Raw genomic sequence first — 16,519 nt, 5'->3', positions numbered from 1 at the left:
CTGGCACCAATACATAGTCTATTCTAGACAGGCTATGATGTGCGGCGGACACATGCGTATAGTGCACGCAGATTACGAACCATCCACCAGCCCCATAATTTCCAGAAAGTCGGGGAGCCATCTCTGCACTTGTCTCAGGGCTCGGGCTGGATGCCGGTCCATCTCTCCGTCCACCAGGGCATTAAAGCAACCCCCCCACCTCTCTTCCCTCATAACCAGGAGGCCCAACGGTAGAGTCGGGAAGACAGAACCCAAGTCTCGCAATGTGTCGGATTGAAGGCCTGGGCGGGACATATATAGAGACGAAGGTGACTGTCCTCCCCTCCCACATCCCCGATAAACCGACATATCAACCTCGCTAGTCAGACCATGTGGCCTGAATCTTTAAGAGAAAGGATTTTTTTTAACCAAGACACCAACTCCTCTCGACCCAGTGGTGAAGCCAGCATGTGCTACCAATTTATAACCCCCTCTATTTAGGGCCAAGCAACGATTCCCAATGAGATGCGTTTCTTGTAAAAGCACTACGTCTGCAGAGTGCCTTCTGACCAGCTGACTAACCATTCCCCTCTTAATTTTGTCTCCTAAGCCATTTACTTTCAAACTTAGCACAGTCATCCCCGATCCCCTTCTAAGATTTGACATCTGGCTGGTATGGAAGCAGTACAATCACAGCATTGTCACCTAATGTGAAAAGGAAAGGAAAGGAAATAAAAGAAGAAAAAACCCACAGTGCAAACAGTTCTGCAATAATCAGCTAAGCAAAATGCGAACAAATCTTCAAACAACAAAACCCCGGCACTCCCAACACCCATCCCCCCTCCCTGCACCCTTGCTCATGGCTTGTGCCTATCCCCAGCTTGCAGTGTGCCTGTCGCCCCATGTTCAAACTACTGTCTAACTAAAAGTAGAAATTAGCAGGAAAGCAGGACCCCGCGCCACCCCCCCATCCCGCTGACCCCGCCCATCGCCTGCAGTATCTCACTCTCTGAAGGATCAGATCGGTAGAAGTGCACGCGGGTTAGGTCCACTACCTGACAGTCTCAGTAGTCCCATTCCTTCTGTGATGTCCATCACTTCTGCTCCTGTTGGCCACCTCCACCATCCCGGCCCTGCTGCTCCGGCCTGGCCGGGGGATGACTTTCCAACCAGTCCGAAGCCACTTCTGGATTGTCGAAAAACCAGGCTCTCCCCTCGATTTCCACCCTCAACCGGGCAGGAAACATCATCGCATATTTCAAACCTCTGTCTCTGAGTTTCTTCTTCACCCCAAGGAAACTCTGGTGCTGCTTCTGGACAACTTGCTTGAAATCCGGAAAAAAGGTAAGAGACGCGTTTTCATATTTCAGGGGGCCCCCTGACCTGGAAGCCTGCAGGATAGCGTCTCTATCACGAAAGTTCAACACCCTCGCAATCATTGGGCAAGAGGTCTCCCCCTGCCCCCCCCTACCCCCCCCCCCCCGGCACCCTGTGTGCCCGCTCAATCAAGAAGAAATTACCCAGTCCCTTGGGCTTCAGGTAATTAAGGATGATGTCCTCGATGAACAGGTCAGGGGCCACGCCTTCCGCCTTCTCGGGAACACCAACAATTCAAACATTATTACGGCAAGCTCTCACTTCGTATTCATCCAGTTTCTGATTAGTTGGGTCACTAGAAGCTCTGAGGTCCAGCACCTCCTGCTGGAGCAATGCCACATCATCCGTCAAGCTGGCAGTTTTAATATCTAAAGACTTGACTTTTTCACTTGCCTTGGTAAGGTCAGCTCAGATGAGATTGACCTCGATGGTCACCGTGTCAAGTTTGTTGTCTAGCGACTCCATCTTTTGTCCGAGGGACGACTTGACACCATTGATGGCTGCCATCACGTCCAGTAGCGTCTGCTCTGTCAGAGGACCAGTGGAATCCCTCCCACCCCCGCCGCTTGAACCCTCCTCGGCTCCGGCGGAGACCCCCTAGGCTCCGGCGGAGACCCCCTAGGCATCGTGTAGCTGTCCAGTTTGTTGGGCTGAATTTGCTGCAACCCCTTGGAGGATCTGGACTGCTGCTTATCGGCGTCAGGTTTAGTCGCCATCTGAGGGCCTCCGCTAGGGTTTCTTGGCCACTCTGTTCCACCAAGAGCAGCGACGCCTTCGAGACCGCTACTGGAGAGCAGCGATGAGCAGTTTATCCACGCAGTCACCCAGCCGGAGCCCCGGCACGAGTCGCCGGACAAGTACAACACAGAAGCTGTAGCCCTATGAAAACGGCAGGATAATCGGGGAACAGCCGGCTGGCCGTAGGAGAGCTGCCACTCCTGGAAGCCCCAATCAGATCACCCTCTGACAGCCGCCGCAGAGTGAAGGACCAAAACGTCTGCACAACAGCCAGCGTCCCCCTCGTCCGGGCTCCACGGGGTCAACCTCAAGCCCGGCACAAGCGGCTGGTCATTCGCCAATCTGGAATCGCAGCGGGTATCCCTGGCAGCCTCAGTTCACAGTATGTGTGCTTTCGCAACATTCCCCCCACAGGAGGTAACAGTGTCCCCAGTCGGAAGAATGAAACAGTGTCCCCAGTCGGAAGAATGAAACAGCGGGGGTGTCTCCCTCGCAGAGCCGGCCGAAGGGAGACTTTCTCGAGCCAACGCGGTCACCTGCATGGAGACCAACTGCCTCCGGCTCAGCCACTCACAGGAATCCAGTCAGGTCAGCGACCCGGAGTCAGTGCAGGCCTCAGAAGGGGAGTCACAGCTCTTAACAGATAGCAGGCAGCCAAGGGAGGACTCGAAATTGCTGCCACCCCAGTAGCAGACACCATTCCTCACCGCACTATGTCCACTTCCTCGGGGGGCCTTCCAGAAAATCCGAGGGGGAGGGTGGGGCAGGATGTACGTCGGTAGACGGCCACCCTGCCAGGGCAACTCAAGTGGGTCTCGCCAGCAGTCTGTCTCCGCCAGAGGCAGTTCGCACCTCCGCACTTCTGGCTGCCCCCGGGGCTCCGATGACGCCCACTCCTCTCCTCTCTCACCGCGCCGTCCCTGATTTTCGGCACTATTCCTTTCCGGCGGGGGGGGGGGGGGGGGGGGGGGGGGCGCTCACAATAGCTCGCTCCCCCTCCGCTCCATCTTCTCCTCCGGTGTGAGTGGCAGCTCGCAGCACCGGGGCCCGACTGGCGACTTCCGGTTCCGGCCCCGGTGTTTTCAACTTTGCAGCCAGCCCTCCTCCAAAATCGAGCCCACGGCTCCGAGCACTGAATGGGCCCAAAGATTCGAGAGGTGGATATCCGGCCCCCGAAGTCGCAGCGGGGTCAGTGTCGCCCAATCCTACACAGTGCACCTTCTGAAATCAGGCGGCAGGGTCAGCAGCTCAGGATAAGTGTGAGGATATTAAGGCGAGGGACAGGTCCGGCAGAGCTGGGGAGTCACACGGCCATCTTGGACCCGCTCGTAGCTCCTCCCGTAAGTGCATTGTTAATAACGGGGCCATAAATCTATACATTTTTTAAAGGGGTCCACTGGTACCCCATCAGGTCCTGGCACTTTATTTAAAGGCAACTGGGAAATGGCGGCTTTACTGCAAGTTGCCTTTCAAGCCCAATGAGAACCAGGACATTTTTCCATCGGGCTCCACCATCTTTAACCTGGGTGTGCGGACTAGTTGTCGAGCAGCCTTTAGCACAGAGTAAGGACGCGTAATTCACGCTCTCGCTCCTCATCCCCAATCACTTAAAAATACAATGAGCAGGCGAGTCGGGTAATAATAAGGCCCCGGTGTGATAGTCTGAGGCTAATAGGCCAATGGGGATTCCTTAATGCATCGCCAACTCTCGACCACATTGCAGGGCGATTTCCTTACGTTCTCATGTTGGGTGCCTTATTGATATACACACAGAGTATGAATTCAGGCTCACTTGGCCACCAGGCAACCTATTGAGCAAAACATTTGCTTTCTATATGGACGTTGTGTCTTTCATATGTTTTTTGTATTGCCAAGTGTGCTGCTTGCAATTTTTGTTCAGTCACAGGTATGAGCAGTATACCTAATAGATGCGCTCACTTAAACACTTCATCAAGCATCCCTTTTAGCCTACACAGGCTTTTACTCACTTAGACGTGTTAGCACACTTTACCTATCTTGCTGGTATGAAGCATTGTGTTACCCATGTATTTGTCATACACCATGCCAGGCTCCTTCTCTCCTCATATATTGCTGGTGTGACAGACAATAACACCAAATAGGAGAAAAGTATATTTTGAGCATGCAGAGTGTGTAAAGTCACTTTGCAATAATTGATGCAAAAATGCACGATGCAGCTAAGGGATACAAGGTCCACCGCCTGGAATGTCTCCACAATCTCCAAAAAATTGGTAAGGAGACGCAATATTGTCCATCTCAATGGCCCGCTGCTCATAGACCATACATACAAAATAATACAATCAGAACAGAGAGACAATAATCATAAGAGATGGGGAAAAAAGGAAAATTCTTGAGTCTTCAGTTTATCTTCAGTGTGAGATATAGGTGTGTATAGAGTGCCGTGAAGGAGGCAAAACTGCACTCTATACACACCTATATTTCTCTGAATAGAGAGAGAGCTTGGGTGATTTGATGTAGTGAACCATTTGATGCTTGTTTGAGGTGGACTAGCCTGGATCAAGTTTGAAAGACCTATTTGGGAATTTGACTGAACATTTGTGCAACATACGTTACTGAACTGATTGTGTTTTAGTTAACTCTGGTAGGGATTGAAACAAGCTAGATTATCGTGGCTGTGACGCAGACTGATTTTCATGGCCCTGATGAAGCCTTACTGAAGGCGAAACACGTTGGCTGCGCTTGTATGAAATTGCTCATGAAAGAAAAAGTTTGGCTTCGACAGTGGAGACTCAAGAATTTTCCTTTTTTTCCCCTACTCTCTTATAAATATTACCTCTCTATTCTGACTATTACTTTGCAATAATTATAATATCTGATGAGGAATCTGCAAGTGAGTTCCTTGGTCCTGAAGATGGCCACTGGGAAGGGTGGCTTTAAACATGCAGACCTGTATGAAGAGGGGTAATTAAACCCACACCATCTACTCTTCTTCCCCCTTTTTGAACCATTCTATATGGAGGATGGATAAAGGCATAGCTCTCATAGCAGGCAGGTATTTTCAATTTCACTTAGAAAACCCCTCCAACTCTATTCTGCCATCAGTGTTCCTGTGTATTTCACAGGTAGCAGCACACCCCTTTCCCTAGCGAAATGGAGGAACCCATGATGAAGTATGTTACCATAGGGCAATCCTGGTGGGTGAGGGTTGTATAAAGAAAGCCCTGCAGGTTTTTCTCACCCTGTAGGAGATCTAGCACTCAGTACGAAGACAGGCTCTATTTTTATTGAGGTGCCCCTATCATATATGGATTTACATCTGTTAGCAAAGTCTGAGCATCTTTGCTGAGCTCCAGCCGGTCTGTAAAACATAGTTGTTCGTTCTGGTTTCGAAGTTGTTTTGTCTGGTCTTACTGCTACTGGTTGATGCTTTTGGCCTTGATAGACTTGGCAAGAAGTCTATTTGGGGCTGGTGCGGGATGAATAGAATAGCTCTTCATTGGGTCCTATCACTTGCTGACACTGTCCAGCAGGTATGTACTATCAATTACTCCATTCAGTCTTTGAACTGTATGTCGCAATATACTCCCCTGGAACAATTCGAGGGAGTATGCAGGGAACTCTGAGGAGCTACAATCTGCACCCACCACTAGATCGGATGCTTCCGCAGACTCCCCAGGGAACCAGCTTTGCCTCCGCACTGCGCACTCTGCAGCACACCACACAACCACCGGCCAGAACTCCATTACCCTGAAGCAGTCAATAGCAGAGCATGATGGGAGCTTCAAGCGGCCTCCTTCCCAGTATGTCTCATGTCAGCATTCATAAATTACATTGACCTGTAGTTGACACAGCTTATGTGGCTCCTTCAGGGATTCCTATGATTAGGGCAGACTTTAACCAATTCAAGTCTGTCCGGGTTATGAAACACCTTTGATTGTTTGTGTTAACTTGCATATCTTTTGAAGACTTTTCTAGTGGCATACATCACATTGCATCTTTGATCTTCTGTTGTGATGGGGTGCTTGGATTCCTATTTGGTCTGTGTGATGTAGCAGAAAATGTGGTTTGGAGAATGGATTGATACGTTTTTGATAATATACAAGTAAAAGGCTAAGCATTTCTATTTGATCTTTTGCCACTTTTCCTCTTAAACCTGGTCTCACTAAGGGATTTTTGTCCCGTTTATGCAGCTAGCAGTCTGCCACCTTTCTTGCGTTGCTCATACTAATACCAGTCCTTGGCGAAATTGAAATTTAAACCAGCTTAACTTCGCGAAACTTGTTATGCAAAATTCCTTAAATTACTCTGTTATGCCACATTGTGGAATTATGCGCAGTTTTGTCATAAACATTTACAGCAAAAGCCGCAGCAGTGGTTAAAAAGGTACCGCAAACAAACAGGAACAGAACACTAGTGACTGTAGTTTGCGGTGCGTTTTATTTTTGCACTTTTTGTGAAGCACAAAATAATATTTACATTTTGTGTAATTTCACGTAATTGTGCTGAAATTTGCGCTTAGTTACGGGAAATCAAATAATGCAAATTTCCCACTCGTCCCTAACCAATATTCATATAAAAAAAAGTGTGAAATTTGCTTCTTTGCTGCTAGTCGGAATTGTCGCCTAAAGTAATTAGCAGTGGCTGAGATTAATTCAAGCAACACACTTTGCAACATTCTTCGTACAACAACTATACCTAGATGTGGGTCCCACCCTAACTCTCCGATTGGACTCAAAGTGTACCCCACTAACAAAGAACAATGAGGCCAGTCTTTGATTGCTTGTATCCCCCACAGAGAGCTCCTGGCCTCGTAGTTCGGGCTGGACTGTTCTTACGAGAGCATGACCACGGCTGGTTTGCGTATGTCTGAGGTGGCATGATGAGTGGAAAAACAATAGATTATATTGCTGCCCACAGTAAACACCAGTGGCTGATCTTAATTAACACTGGTTGCCTTACATTATCTAATTCTGCCATTCTTGTCTAAACAAATACACCTGGTTGGCCATTTTATTGAGCAAAAATTGTTTGTGACCCCTAAATTATGTAGTGTGAAATAACAATGACCTTTTAGATTATTCTGCCACTTATTGTTAAGTGAAACTTCAACCAAGCAGTGTTAGCGTCTGCAGCGAAGGTTTATAATGTAATAAGTAGAGGAATTATTATAGCACTGATATTGCTTAGCTGTCTCTATTTATATACTCTATAGTATTAAATATTGCCAGTATATCTTCCTCAGTTGTCTTATTTTAATTCCCTCAGTCTTTCCTTTGCTGACTGTATAGCCAGATTTAGTTCTAAACTACAGTTCACATGTACAAAGAGCCTGTTCACAATTAGTGGCTCCAAATTGCACACCCACTTTTTGGGAACAGATTTGTTTTGCAGAACGACCTATAAACTATTTGGTCAGTTTGCGAAATCAACATTGGCACTGGTTGCACAATGACCTGCCTAATGAAAATTATTAGTGATATTGCAATTTTTGACCCTCTGGGATAGGCTACAAATAAAGGGAAGGTGGTCTGCAAAGGGCAGCAGACTACCAGCCCTTTCTTTCTTTGCATTTCCAAATGGGAAACTTTTTTTAAACAGCTGTATTCGATTGGTGCTTCTTTAAAAAAAAAATAAGTTTTCCATTTACAAACACAGTAGTGGGAGCAGTCACTGGTCTGTAGGACAACCACCTGTTCCCTCTGAGGCACAAGCCTGGTTCGAAGGTGGGGGGAGAGAGGAGGGCTCCCAAGAGGTTACTACATCCTTTAAAGAGTCTGTAACTGGTGAATGGATTGTGACTGAAATTATGGTCACAAAAGATTGCTACATACCTTACCGAATTGCAGTTGTAAAAAAAAACGTTTAGTGTTCTTTCCAAAGTCAGAACAATGTTTACAGCTCATCAGAAGGAGTTTTATAGATAACAAACTTGGTTTTTGTGTTTGCGAACTGAATGATTTTATGACTGCACATAGGTAGATTTTAGAGGATCTGGAATTCTACTGGGTTGCATGAAATGCTAATGTATCACAATGGCCTGTGGGTCACGAATAATTGGATATAATGTGGAAATGGATTAGCACTGCCTGTTCATCACTGTTAATTTTTTCCTGGTTATACTTTGTTTTAAAAAGCTGTAAAAAATATACTTAAAATTCAAACGAAAAAAATGTTTGAATCTGCAACAGTTATATAACAATTATTGCTCCATTTATAATCGCATAAAATAACCAGTAATATAAAGAGCAACACAATGTTTAGTGTATATGAATCGCCTAAGGTATATTTGTGTTTTAACATTAAGTAATTGCTAATATATAATTGATTTCCTTCAGACCGAATTCTAATTTATTTGTTAAACTGAGATTTGAAGGACATTGTGGAGAAAGGTGGTGAAATGATGCATGTGTGACTTTTGTAGCCTTTGGTAGATGGCATATTTCTGGTACTATAACTAGTATAGTGCCTTGTTATTGCCACCTTGTTGGTTCCTATAGATAAAAAATATTATTTTGTCATAAGCATTTTAAAGCTAGGCCCGCCTGTACGTGCTTGTGGTGATCGACTGCCATCTTACACAATGCTACAGTCAAATATTTTTAATATCTGACGATAATTTGTGGCACTGAAGAGCGCTTTACATCAATTTTGATTGGCAAATCGTACGCTTGAGGTTTTGGAGTAGGAGAACAAATGGATTCAAAATAGTCTTCTACTCATTCCTCTGGTCTGTGGGTAAAAACATTCTATGGTTGTTTTTTGATACAAAAAAATAATAATGTTAAGTATAGGAAGACTTGTTCCAAGGCATACACAGTAATAGCATTAACTCCTATTTCTTTCAGCACAACTCATGAGTTTCTGTTTGGAGCACTTGCTGAGCTGATAGACAATGCAAGGTAAGCTGACTTTAAATCTACATGCGTTTTTGAGGTCAAAGTTTGAGCATGGTTTGGTATTCTATTATCATACTGAACTATTCTGTCACTAAACACTGTCTTCACTTAGAGCCAACTGCATACCCTCTAAATCTGAGATCTTAGTAATCCCTCGTTACCTGCATTATCCACGGTGTGCTTTAAGGGTTGACCTTTTAGTTCTCTCTCCTCAGAAAAGGTACCCTTTCTTGGAGTTATTTTCAGTTTTGACTGGTTCACCTTTCCAGTGGAGTCACCAAAAATGTTTTAGATCCCCTCTGGTTTCCTTAGAGTTCTTTCCACTACCACTTCTCTTCCTGAATTGCAACTGTACTAGCTCACAGTATTCAGAGATCCAGCAAAGATGACTACTACATTCTCTACAGATTTAAAAAGAACAAGGGAACCCAATAGGTAACTAAGGACCCTGGGTGTCAATTTTATATTGTAACAATGGTCCTTAGAAAAACACATGTATAACAGGAAAATAAATATAGACCAAGATGGGCGCTATATTCCACGATGTTCAGCTGGACACAGAATTTAATTAAATAAATAAATGTTTCATCATTTGTAAGAGCAACCAACAATAGTGAGGCGCAGTCCTTCATCCAATACAGATAACAGAAGACCAATACATACGAACAGTAAGAATTTCAGGGAAAAGACAACGGAGGCTTTGATTCGATTAGAAAATTTGACAAGCTATCCATAATAGTAGCCACACTAATATCACACGATGGTTTAACGCGTGGAACTATTCCATAGTTCGACGACGTTTTGATCCCTTTCAGAGGGATAATGGGATCATCATCAGGACGGTTTGATTACATGCCTGAGTATGAAGACACTGCCTGTGGAGAGAAGGGGGGAGGGGAAAACATAAAGGCAGAGAGGTCTGTAGTGAGAAAGGAGGAATAGCTTGCTTAGAGGCATTGATAATAGATGGGACCATGCAGTTTGTGAATTCGGTGGAGTTAAGATTCTATGCTGTGACCCATGCGTGAGTGCATGGGTGAATGAGGTAGCTGTACATGTTGTTATATGTAAGCTCCATAGTACACTAAATAGACGACATGAGAGCAATATTTGTCGGTGGCTGATAAATTGCTGGTACACACAACAGTTTGATAAGTGACAGTGGGCTTATGCAACGACCAATGCAGTGATCGCTAGAGACCGTGATGTATTGAAGCAGAGTGATTTGAATAATCATGCGGTATTCCAAGGGTCAACGTAATGCTAATAGGGTGAGTGATTTAGAATTGATCGAACTTGCTGTGCCGAACAGGTCGTGTTCGAGTGATTGCAGGGATTGCACTAACCTTAGAGCGGTATAGGCTCTAGTATTCCACGTCCGGTAAAACCGATAAAAAACAAATGGAACAGGGGTGCCTGCTGTGGAAAAACGGAAGGTGTCAGGTAGCCTATTACAATTAACGAAAAAAGTGCCTCAGTGTAAACTTGTGCCGTTAATTACCTTGGCTCTGCGAGGAGCAGATAATGGAAGTAGCAAAGCAGTGTCAGAGAGCTGATTCTCAAAGCATCTTCTAGTTCCTGTTGCACCAGAAGAGGGTGACACCAGTGGTCCTGGGCGCGTGAGTGAGTAGGTTTGGCGACAACGCTCTCCTGCGCTTGCCGCTACTGGTAGGCAAAACACCGCCCCCCCCCCCCCAGCGCTAGCGCAAGGAGAGTGAATGACGGCCATGCTCTCCTGCATGGTAGTTAGGCAGAAATGCAAGCACGCTTCTCCTGTGCTGGCGAAAAAAAAAAAAAAGGAAAAACAACAATCGCTCCTGCTCATTAGTGAAACCAAAGAAAACCACGACCACGCGTTCCCAGAGCGTGTTGTAAGGGTGAAAGTAACCAGGCGTTCCTGCGCCGTGGAAATACAAAGTAACTACAACCACGCGTTCACAGAGCGTGTCGCGAGGGTGAAAGTAACAAGGCGCTCCTGTGCTGTGGAAATACAAATTAACCGCGACCACGGGTTTCCAGAGTGTGTCACGAAGGCAAAACCAGCAATGTGCTCCTGCGCGTTTTGCCAGCAAGGAGGACGCTTCAGTGCGTGAGCGAAGGGGAGAGACTCGAGGAAGGTAGTCAAAGTAAGTCCGGAAGGTCCTATGGTGTAGCAGCGAGAGACCGGTATCTGGCCAAGAGTCAGTACTTGAAGCGCTGATGGTTAAAGCACTGCGGGATATATGTGGTCTTACCCGCTAGTGCTTCTCACCTGTCTTGGTGCACTTCCTGGCTGGAGGGCTAGACCGCTAACCGGCCCTGCAGTGATGTAATGCACACCAAATGCGGACCTGAAACCAACACGCATACCAGTTAACCCTTCCTGGAGCAGAACCATGACAGTACCCCCTCCCAAGACAAAACCCCCATCTACACTGGGGTGGCAAGGCGTAGTTTGAACTGGTGCCATGCATGGAAGGCACAAACAAACAGGGAGCATGGCACACATGGGACAAGGGTTCCCCGGAACGTTCCTCTGGTGCATACCCTTTCCAGTCCACCAGATAAAAAAGCAGCCCCCTAGTCCTACGGGAATCAAGGATGGCCTTCACTACATATTCCTAATGATCGTCCTTGATGATGGGAGGCGGAGGGTCTCAGGCTGGGCAAGACGTAGGAGAGAGACACCGCCTGCAGTCATCTGTTGCTGTAAGGAAAGCTTTACCGCCACCCAGTTGATGACTTTCTCGATGGGGTAAGGGCCTGCGTATCGTGGCAACAGTTGTTGGGGTCCATGTACGTTGAGGTTTTTGATCGAAACTCACACCTTGTCCCCTACATTGTAGTCGGGTTCCGCTTGTCCGTGAGCATCGGCATATTGTTTGTGGCTTTCCTTGGCTTTGCGAGCTCGAACCGGGCCTACTGCCACAGGTTATGTAGAAGGTCATGGTACTCCTGCACAGTGAGTGTGCAGCTTTTCCCATGTAAATGTAAATGTATTGCGATTTATATAGCGCACGTTTCACCCGAAGGCATCAAGGCGCTTGCCTTGGGAACCCGTCCTGGTATTCCCCTGTGAGATAACCCCAGCAGAGTATCCACAAGGTGAAAGCCAGGCATCCCGCCGCGAGGGGCCGTAGTGGAGATTAAGCAAGCTATTGCCCAGAGTCGCAGAGTGTGAACCCATGAGTTGAGTAGGCACCGGAACGAGAATTATCGAGTCCGTGGAATTTTTGAGCCTCTCGACCCGCGAGGTGGGGAATTGAACCCTGGTCCAGGACTGATCTCAGCTTCCGGGTCTGCCGCCTCTAACCCCTGAGCAACACTTCTCCACGGCTCCGATCGTGGATGTTGTCCTTGTAGACAGAAGAAGGGCGACATTCCTATGGACGTATGTTTGCTGTTGTTGTACGCACATTCCACCATCCAGAGCACCTCTGACCATTCTTGTTCTATGGACAACAGCAAGCAATGAAGGTATTGTTCCATGGTCTGGTTTGTTCGTTCCACCTGCCAGTCTGTCTGTGGGTGATACGCAGATGTAAGACATGTTTCCAATCCCATGTTTTTGCACACCTCACCCCAGAACCTGGATACAAATTTGGAGCCCCTATCCGTAATCAGCACTGAGGGTACACCATGTAACCGGATTACGTTGTACGCGAAGATCAGAGCCAGCTCAATCGCTGATGGCAGCTTTCTCAAAGGCACGAAGTGTGCCATTTTCGTCAGGTGATCTACGATGGTAAGAACGGTGGTAAAGCCTGTCTTGGTCTTGGGTAGTTCGACAACGAAGTCCATGGATATGGTATTCCAGGGATAAGGCGGTACTGTGATAGTGTTCAATAGCCCTACCATAGGTCTGGAATGGATCTTTCCTTGTGCACAGATGGAACAACGGGCTATATAGGAGTGGAAGGCGGTGTCCATGTAAGGACACCAGAATTGTCTGTGAAAGAGGTCCATGGTTTTATGAAATCACGGATGGATGGATTGATGATGGTCATGGCACATGTACAGGGCCTGTTGCTGATGGTCTTCCAATGGGAGGTAGTACTGGTCTCCTCTATATAGAAAACTGTCTCGTGCAGTGATTCCTGTAAGGTCACCGATCCATTCTTCTGTTTTTTTTGTTCTGGGCCTTTGTGTAACTGGGTGAAGGAGGAAAAGGATCACCCCTTGGAAACAATGTTCAGGAAGGATGGATACAGGTTCGCTTAAGGTTTTGTCCAACCTAGACAGGGCATCTGCTCTAGCATTTTCCTTTCTGGGTCGATAGGGGATCAGGAAATCATACTCTTTAAAAAACAGGGTCCACCTCAGTTGTCTGTAAGTGAGGAATCTGGCAGAGCGGAGGAACTGTAAATTCCTGCTGTCTGTGTATATGGTTACTGGCTGTCTGGCATCTTTGAGATAATGACGCCATTCTTCGAATGCTGCCTTGATGGCAAGCAGTTCACCGTCAGCAAAGGTATAGTTGCGTTCTGCTGGTAGCAGTTTTCTGGAGTAAAAGGCCACAGGATGTAACAGGCCAGTTTCAGCATTAAGTTGTGACAACACCTCCCAAAGCGTTTTGTGAGGCATCATCTTCCACTATGAAGGGTTGTTCAGAGTTCGGGTGTCTCAAGACGGGAGCGCTAGTCATCCTTCTCTTCAGGGCTTGAGGCGCCTTCTCTGCTGTGGGGTCCCATAAGAAATTCATCCCTTTGCACAGTGGCTAGTGATGGGAGTAACGATGCTAGAAAATCCTGCGATGAAGCGTCTGTAGTAGTTGGCGAACCCCAGGAATCTTTGGACCTGTTTGACGGAACAATCGACGGCCATTGCAGTATTGCTTCGACTTTTCTGGTGTCCATTCTGACCCCTTCAGAGGTTAGGATGTGTCCCAGGAACGCGACCATGGTGGTGTGGAACATGCTTATTTTCCAGCTTGAAATAGAGGACGTGGAGTTGTAGCTGTTACAGGACAGCACAAACATGACTGATGTGCTCGGGGATGTTGTTGGAATAAGTCAGGATGTCGTTGATGTAGATGACACAGAAACGATCGCTGTATTCCCTCAATACCTCTTCGATGAAGTACTGGAAGGCTGCTGGGGCGTTGGAGAGTCCGAAGGGGCATGACTCGAACAGGCCATATTTTGCTCGGAACGCGGTATTCCATTTATCGACCTCCAGGACCCTGATGAGATGGTAGGCTCCACGTAGGTCCAGTTTAGTGTAGATAGTGGCATCTTTCACTTGATTCAAGAGGTTGGAAATGAGCGGTAAGGGATACCGGTTTTTGATGGTTATGGTGTTCATGGCCCTATAGTCAATACACGTTCTCAGGTCTCCCTCCTTTTTTGCCACGAAAAAGAGGGAGGAAGAGACTGGCGATTTGAAGTGGCGTATGAATCTGTTTTGTAGAAACTCATCCAGAGAAATGCGTAAGTGGTTGTTTTCTTTCTCCATGAGTGAGTAGATGCTGCTACATGGAAGATTCGAACCAGGGATGAGATCTAGCCTAAGATTGAAGGAGCGGTGTGGTGGTAAGGTGTTAACCCACTTTTTGTCGAATACAGAGGCCAGGTCTGCATACGCCTCAGGTACATTCCCTTGAGTATTTGTACCCATCCCAGATAAGGGCACTGATCGAGATTGTCTCTCGCCTACCGGATTCGTTCTCATGTGGATAGCAGCCGGAGGCCAATGAGAGGAGTCCAGCGTCCTAATTCGGGTTTCCCAGTCAATGTGTGGGTTGTGAGTCACCAAACATGGAAGACCCAGGATGAACTTGAATTGAGGTGCGTCAATGACATCAAAGGCAATGGTCTCTGTGTGTCTGTTCCCACAAGTCATGTTTGGAAACGTATAAGCCGAGAGGTCAGGTCGGTGCCTTCCACTGCCTTCACGCTTTCTGTTTTTTCTTTGCCCAAATATGCCCAATTTGGGCATATTTGCCCAAATCTTCCATGTACCGAGTGTCAATGAAGATCCCCATAGCACCCGAGTCGATGAGGGCTATGACCGTCCATATCTGGCCCGTCAGTGACTGCAAGGTTACCACTACTCCCATGTGTCGGATGTTGTCAAGGGATCTGGAGATGGGGGTCCGCATGGAGGAGGAACCCAGTACACCGACCCCTTCACCTACTGGGTTTCCTCGTTTCCCGCTTCATCCCTGCGGGTTACGGAAAGAGCGTAGGGTTTGATGGATCTTGTCTTGGCAGGTTTCACCGGGCACTCCTTGATGAAGTGTCCGCTTTTGCCGCAATACAGGCACAAGATCTGTTTTAGTTTTTTTTCTTTTTCTTAGCGGGTTAGGGGACCATGGACTCCTACTATTTGCATTGGTGCGTGTGCTTCTGGTGCTTTCACCGGTTCATTCCTGGTTTTGTCATCCGAACGCAATGAATCGGGAATTGGTGCCTTTGGATTTCTCATTTTTCTGCTCCTGCAATCTGTAGTTCATTTTGACCACCAAGTCGATGGAGGATCCGATGTCCTCCGGGGGGTTGTGAAATAAGATCCTTGACCTCATCCCGCAATCCTCTGTAGAATACAGATACCTTTTTGGTTTCTGGCCATCTGGCCTCGATAACCAGTCTATTAAAGGTGGTGATGTAATGTAGTAGATCATAAGGTTGAGGAGTTCATTGTCTGCAGCTTGTACGAACGTATGGTGGGTGAACATCCGTCGTAGGGTTTCCTTAAAGTCACGAAGGCTATACAGCATAGGGTTGTCATTTTTGACCAACGCTATTGACCACTGGGCGACGTCTCCTCCGATATAGGACAAGATGAATGCGATCTTGGAGGCGGCATCTGGGAAGGCAGAAGCACGCGCCGTGAAGTGCAGTTGGCACTGATTGAGGAAGATGCTGTTTTTAGAGCTATCGCCAGAAAAGCGTTCTGGAGGAGCTAGCTGGACTGGGTGAGGAGCGATCACCTGTATCAGTGGGTTAGGGCTGTGAGAATCGGGTAACGACCCCCCAGGCCTCCATAAAGGAGGCCGCAAAACACCGTCCTGTTGGGCTTTAACAGCAGGGTCTGGGCCCCAAGCCAGTTTGTCCAACGGCTATCTGGCACTGCAGTGTCGTAATGTCTTGGCCTGTCCTGCAGGGTGATGTTGGGGTTGCTCATGATGTCCGGACGAGATATTTAACGTGAGCTTCAAGTTTTGTCAAAACCCCACAAGCCTTACCTCGTGTGCTCGTGGCGCTAACTCGCAGGGACAACATGAACAACCTCCACCGTCCCCCCTCCTCACCCTTTCAAAGGTGTGTATACAGACCAAGGCAAGTATGGGACCAGGTGAAGGAGTCCGAATGGCGTTGGGAGGGGATGTCGTCTGTGAAGACCTGGGAAGGAGTCCCACTGAGGCTGAGGGAACTCTCCTGGGTATCGCCAGCTGGAAACGAAAGGTTGAGCAAGTTTTGGAAGTCTTCAAGGTGGAAGGGGAGGACGACCGGGAAGGCAGCCAAAGCACGTTCCTGTTGCACCAGAAGAGGGTGACACCAGCGGTCCTGGGCGCGCGCGTGTAAGAAGGTTTGGCGACAACGCAGTCCTGCGCTTTCCGCTACTGGTAG

General features: G+C 47.5%; 1 protein-coding gene across 3 annotated transcripts in view; it reads left to right on the top strand.

Annotated features, from left to right (window-relative positions):
* The window catches only part of MORC2 (MORC family CW-type zinc finger 2), a 322,812-nt gene that overhangs the window by 36,209 nt on the left and 270,084 nt on the right, over window positions 1–16,519 (top strand). For all 3 annotated transcript variants that reach the window (XM_086943169.1, XM_086943168.1, XM_086943171.1), the window contains exon 3: window positions 8,919–8,972. In XM_086943169.1, coding sequence (XP_086799295.1) covers window positions 8,919–8,972 — 54 coding nt within the window. The remainder of the gene's footprint in view (window positions 1–8,918; window positions 8,973–16,519) is intronic.

The sequence above is a fragment of the Lissotriton vulgaris genome, chromosome 11 (genome assembly GCF_964263255.1).
Source record: "Lissotriton vulgaris chromosome 11, aLisVul1.2, whole genome shotgun sequence".
Classification (NCBI taxonomy): Eukaryota; Metazoa; Chordata; class Amphibia; order Caudata; family Salamandridae; genus Lissotriton; species Lissotriton vulgaris.
Note: the sequence above shows the minus strand (reverse complement) of the source record. Positions and strands in the feature narration are given on the sequence as shown.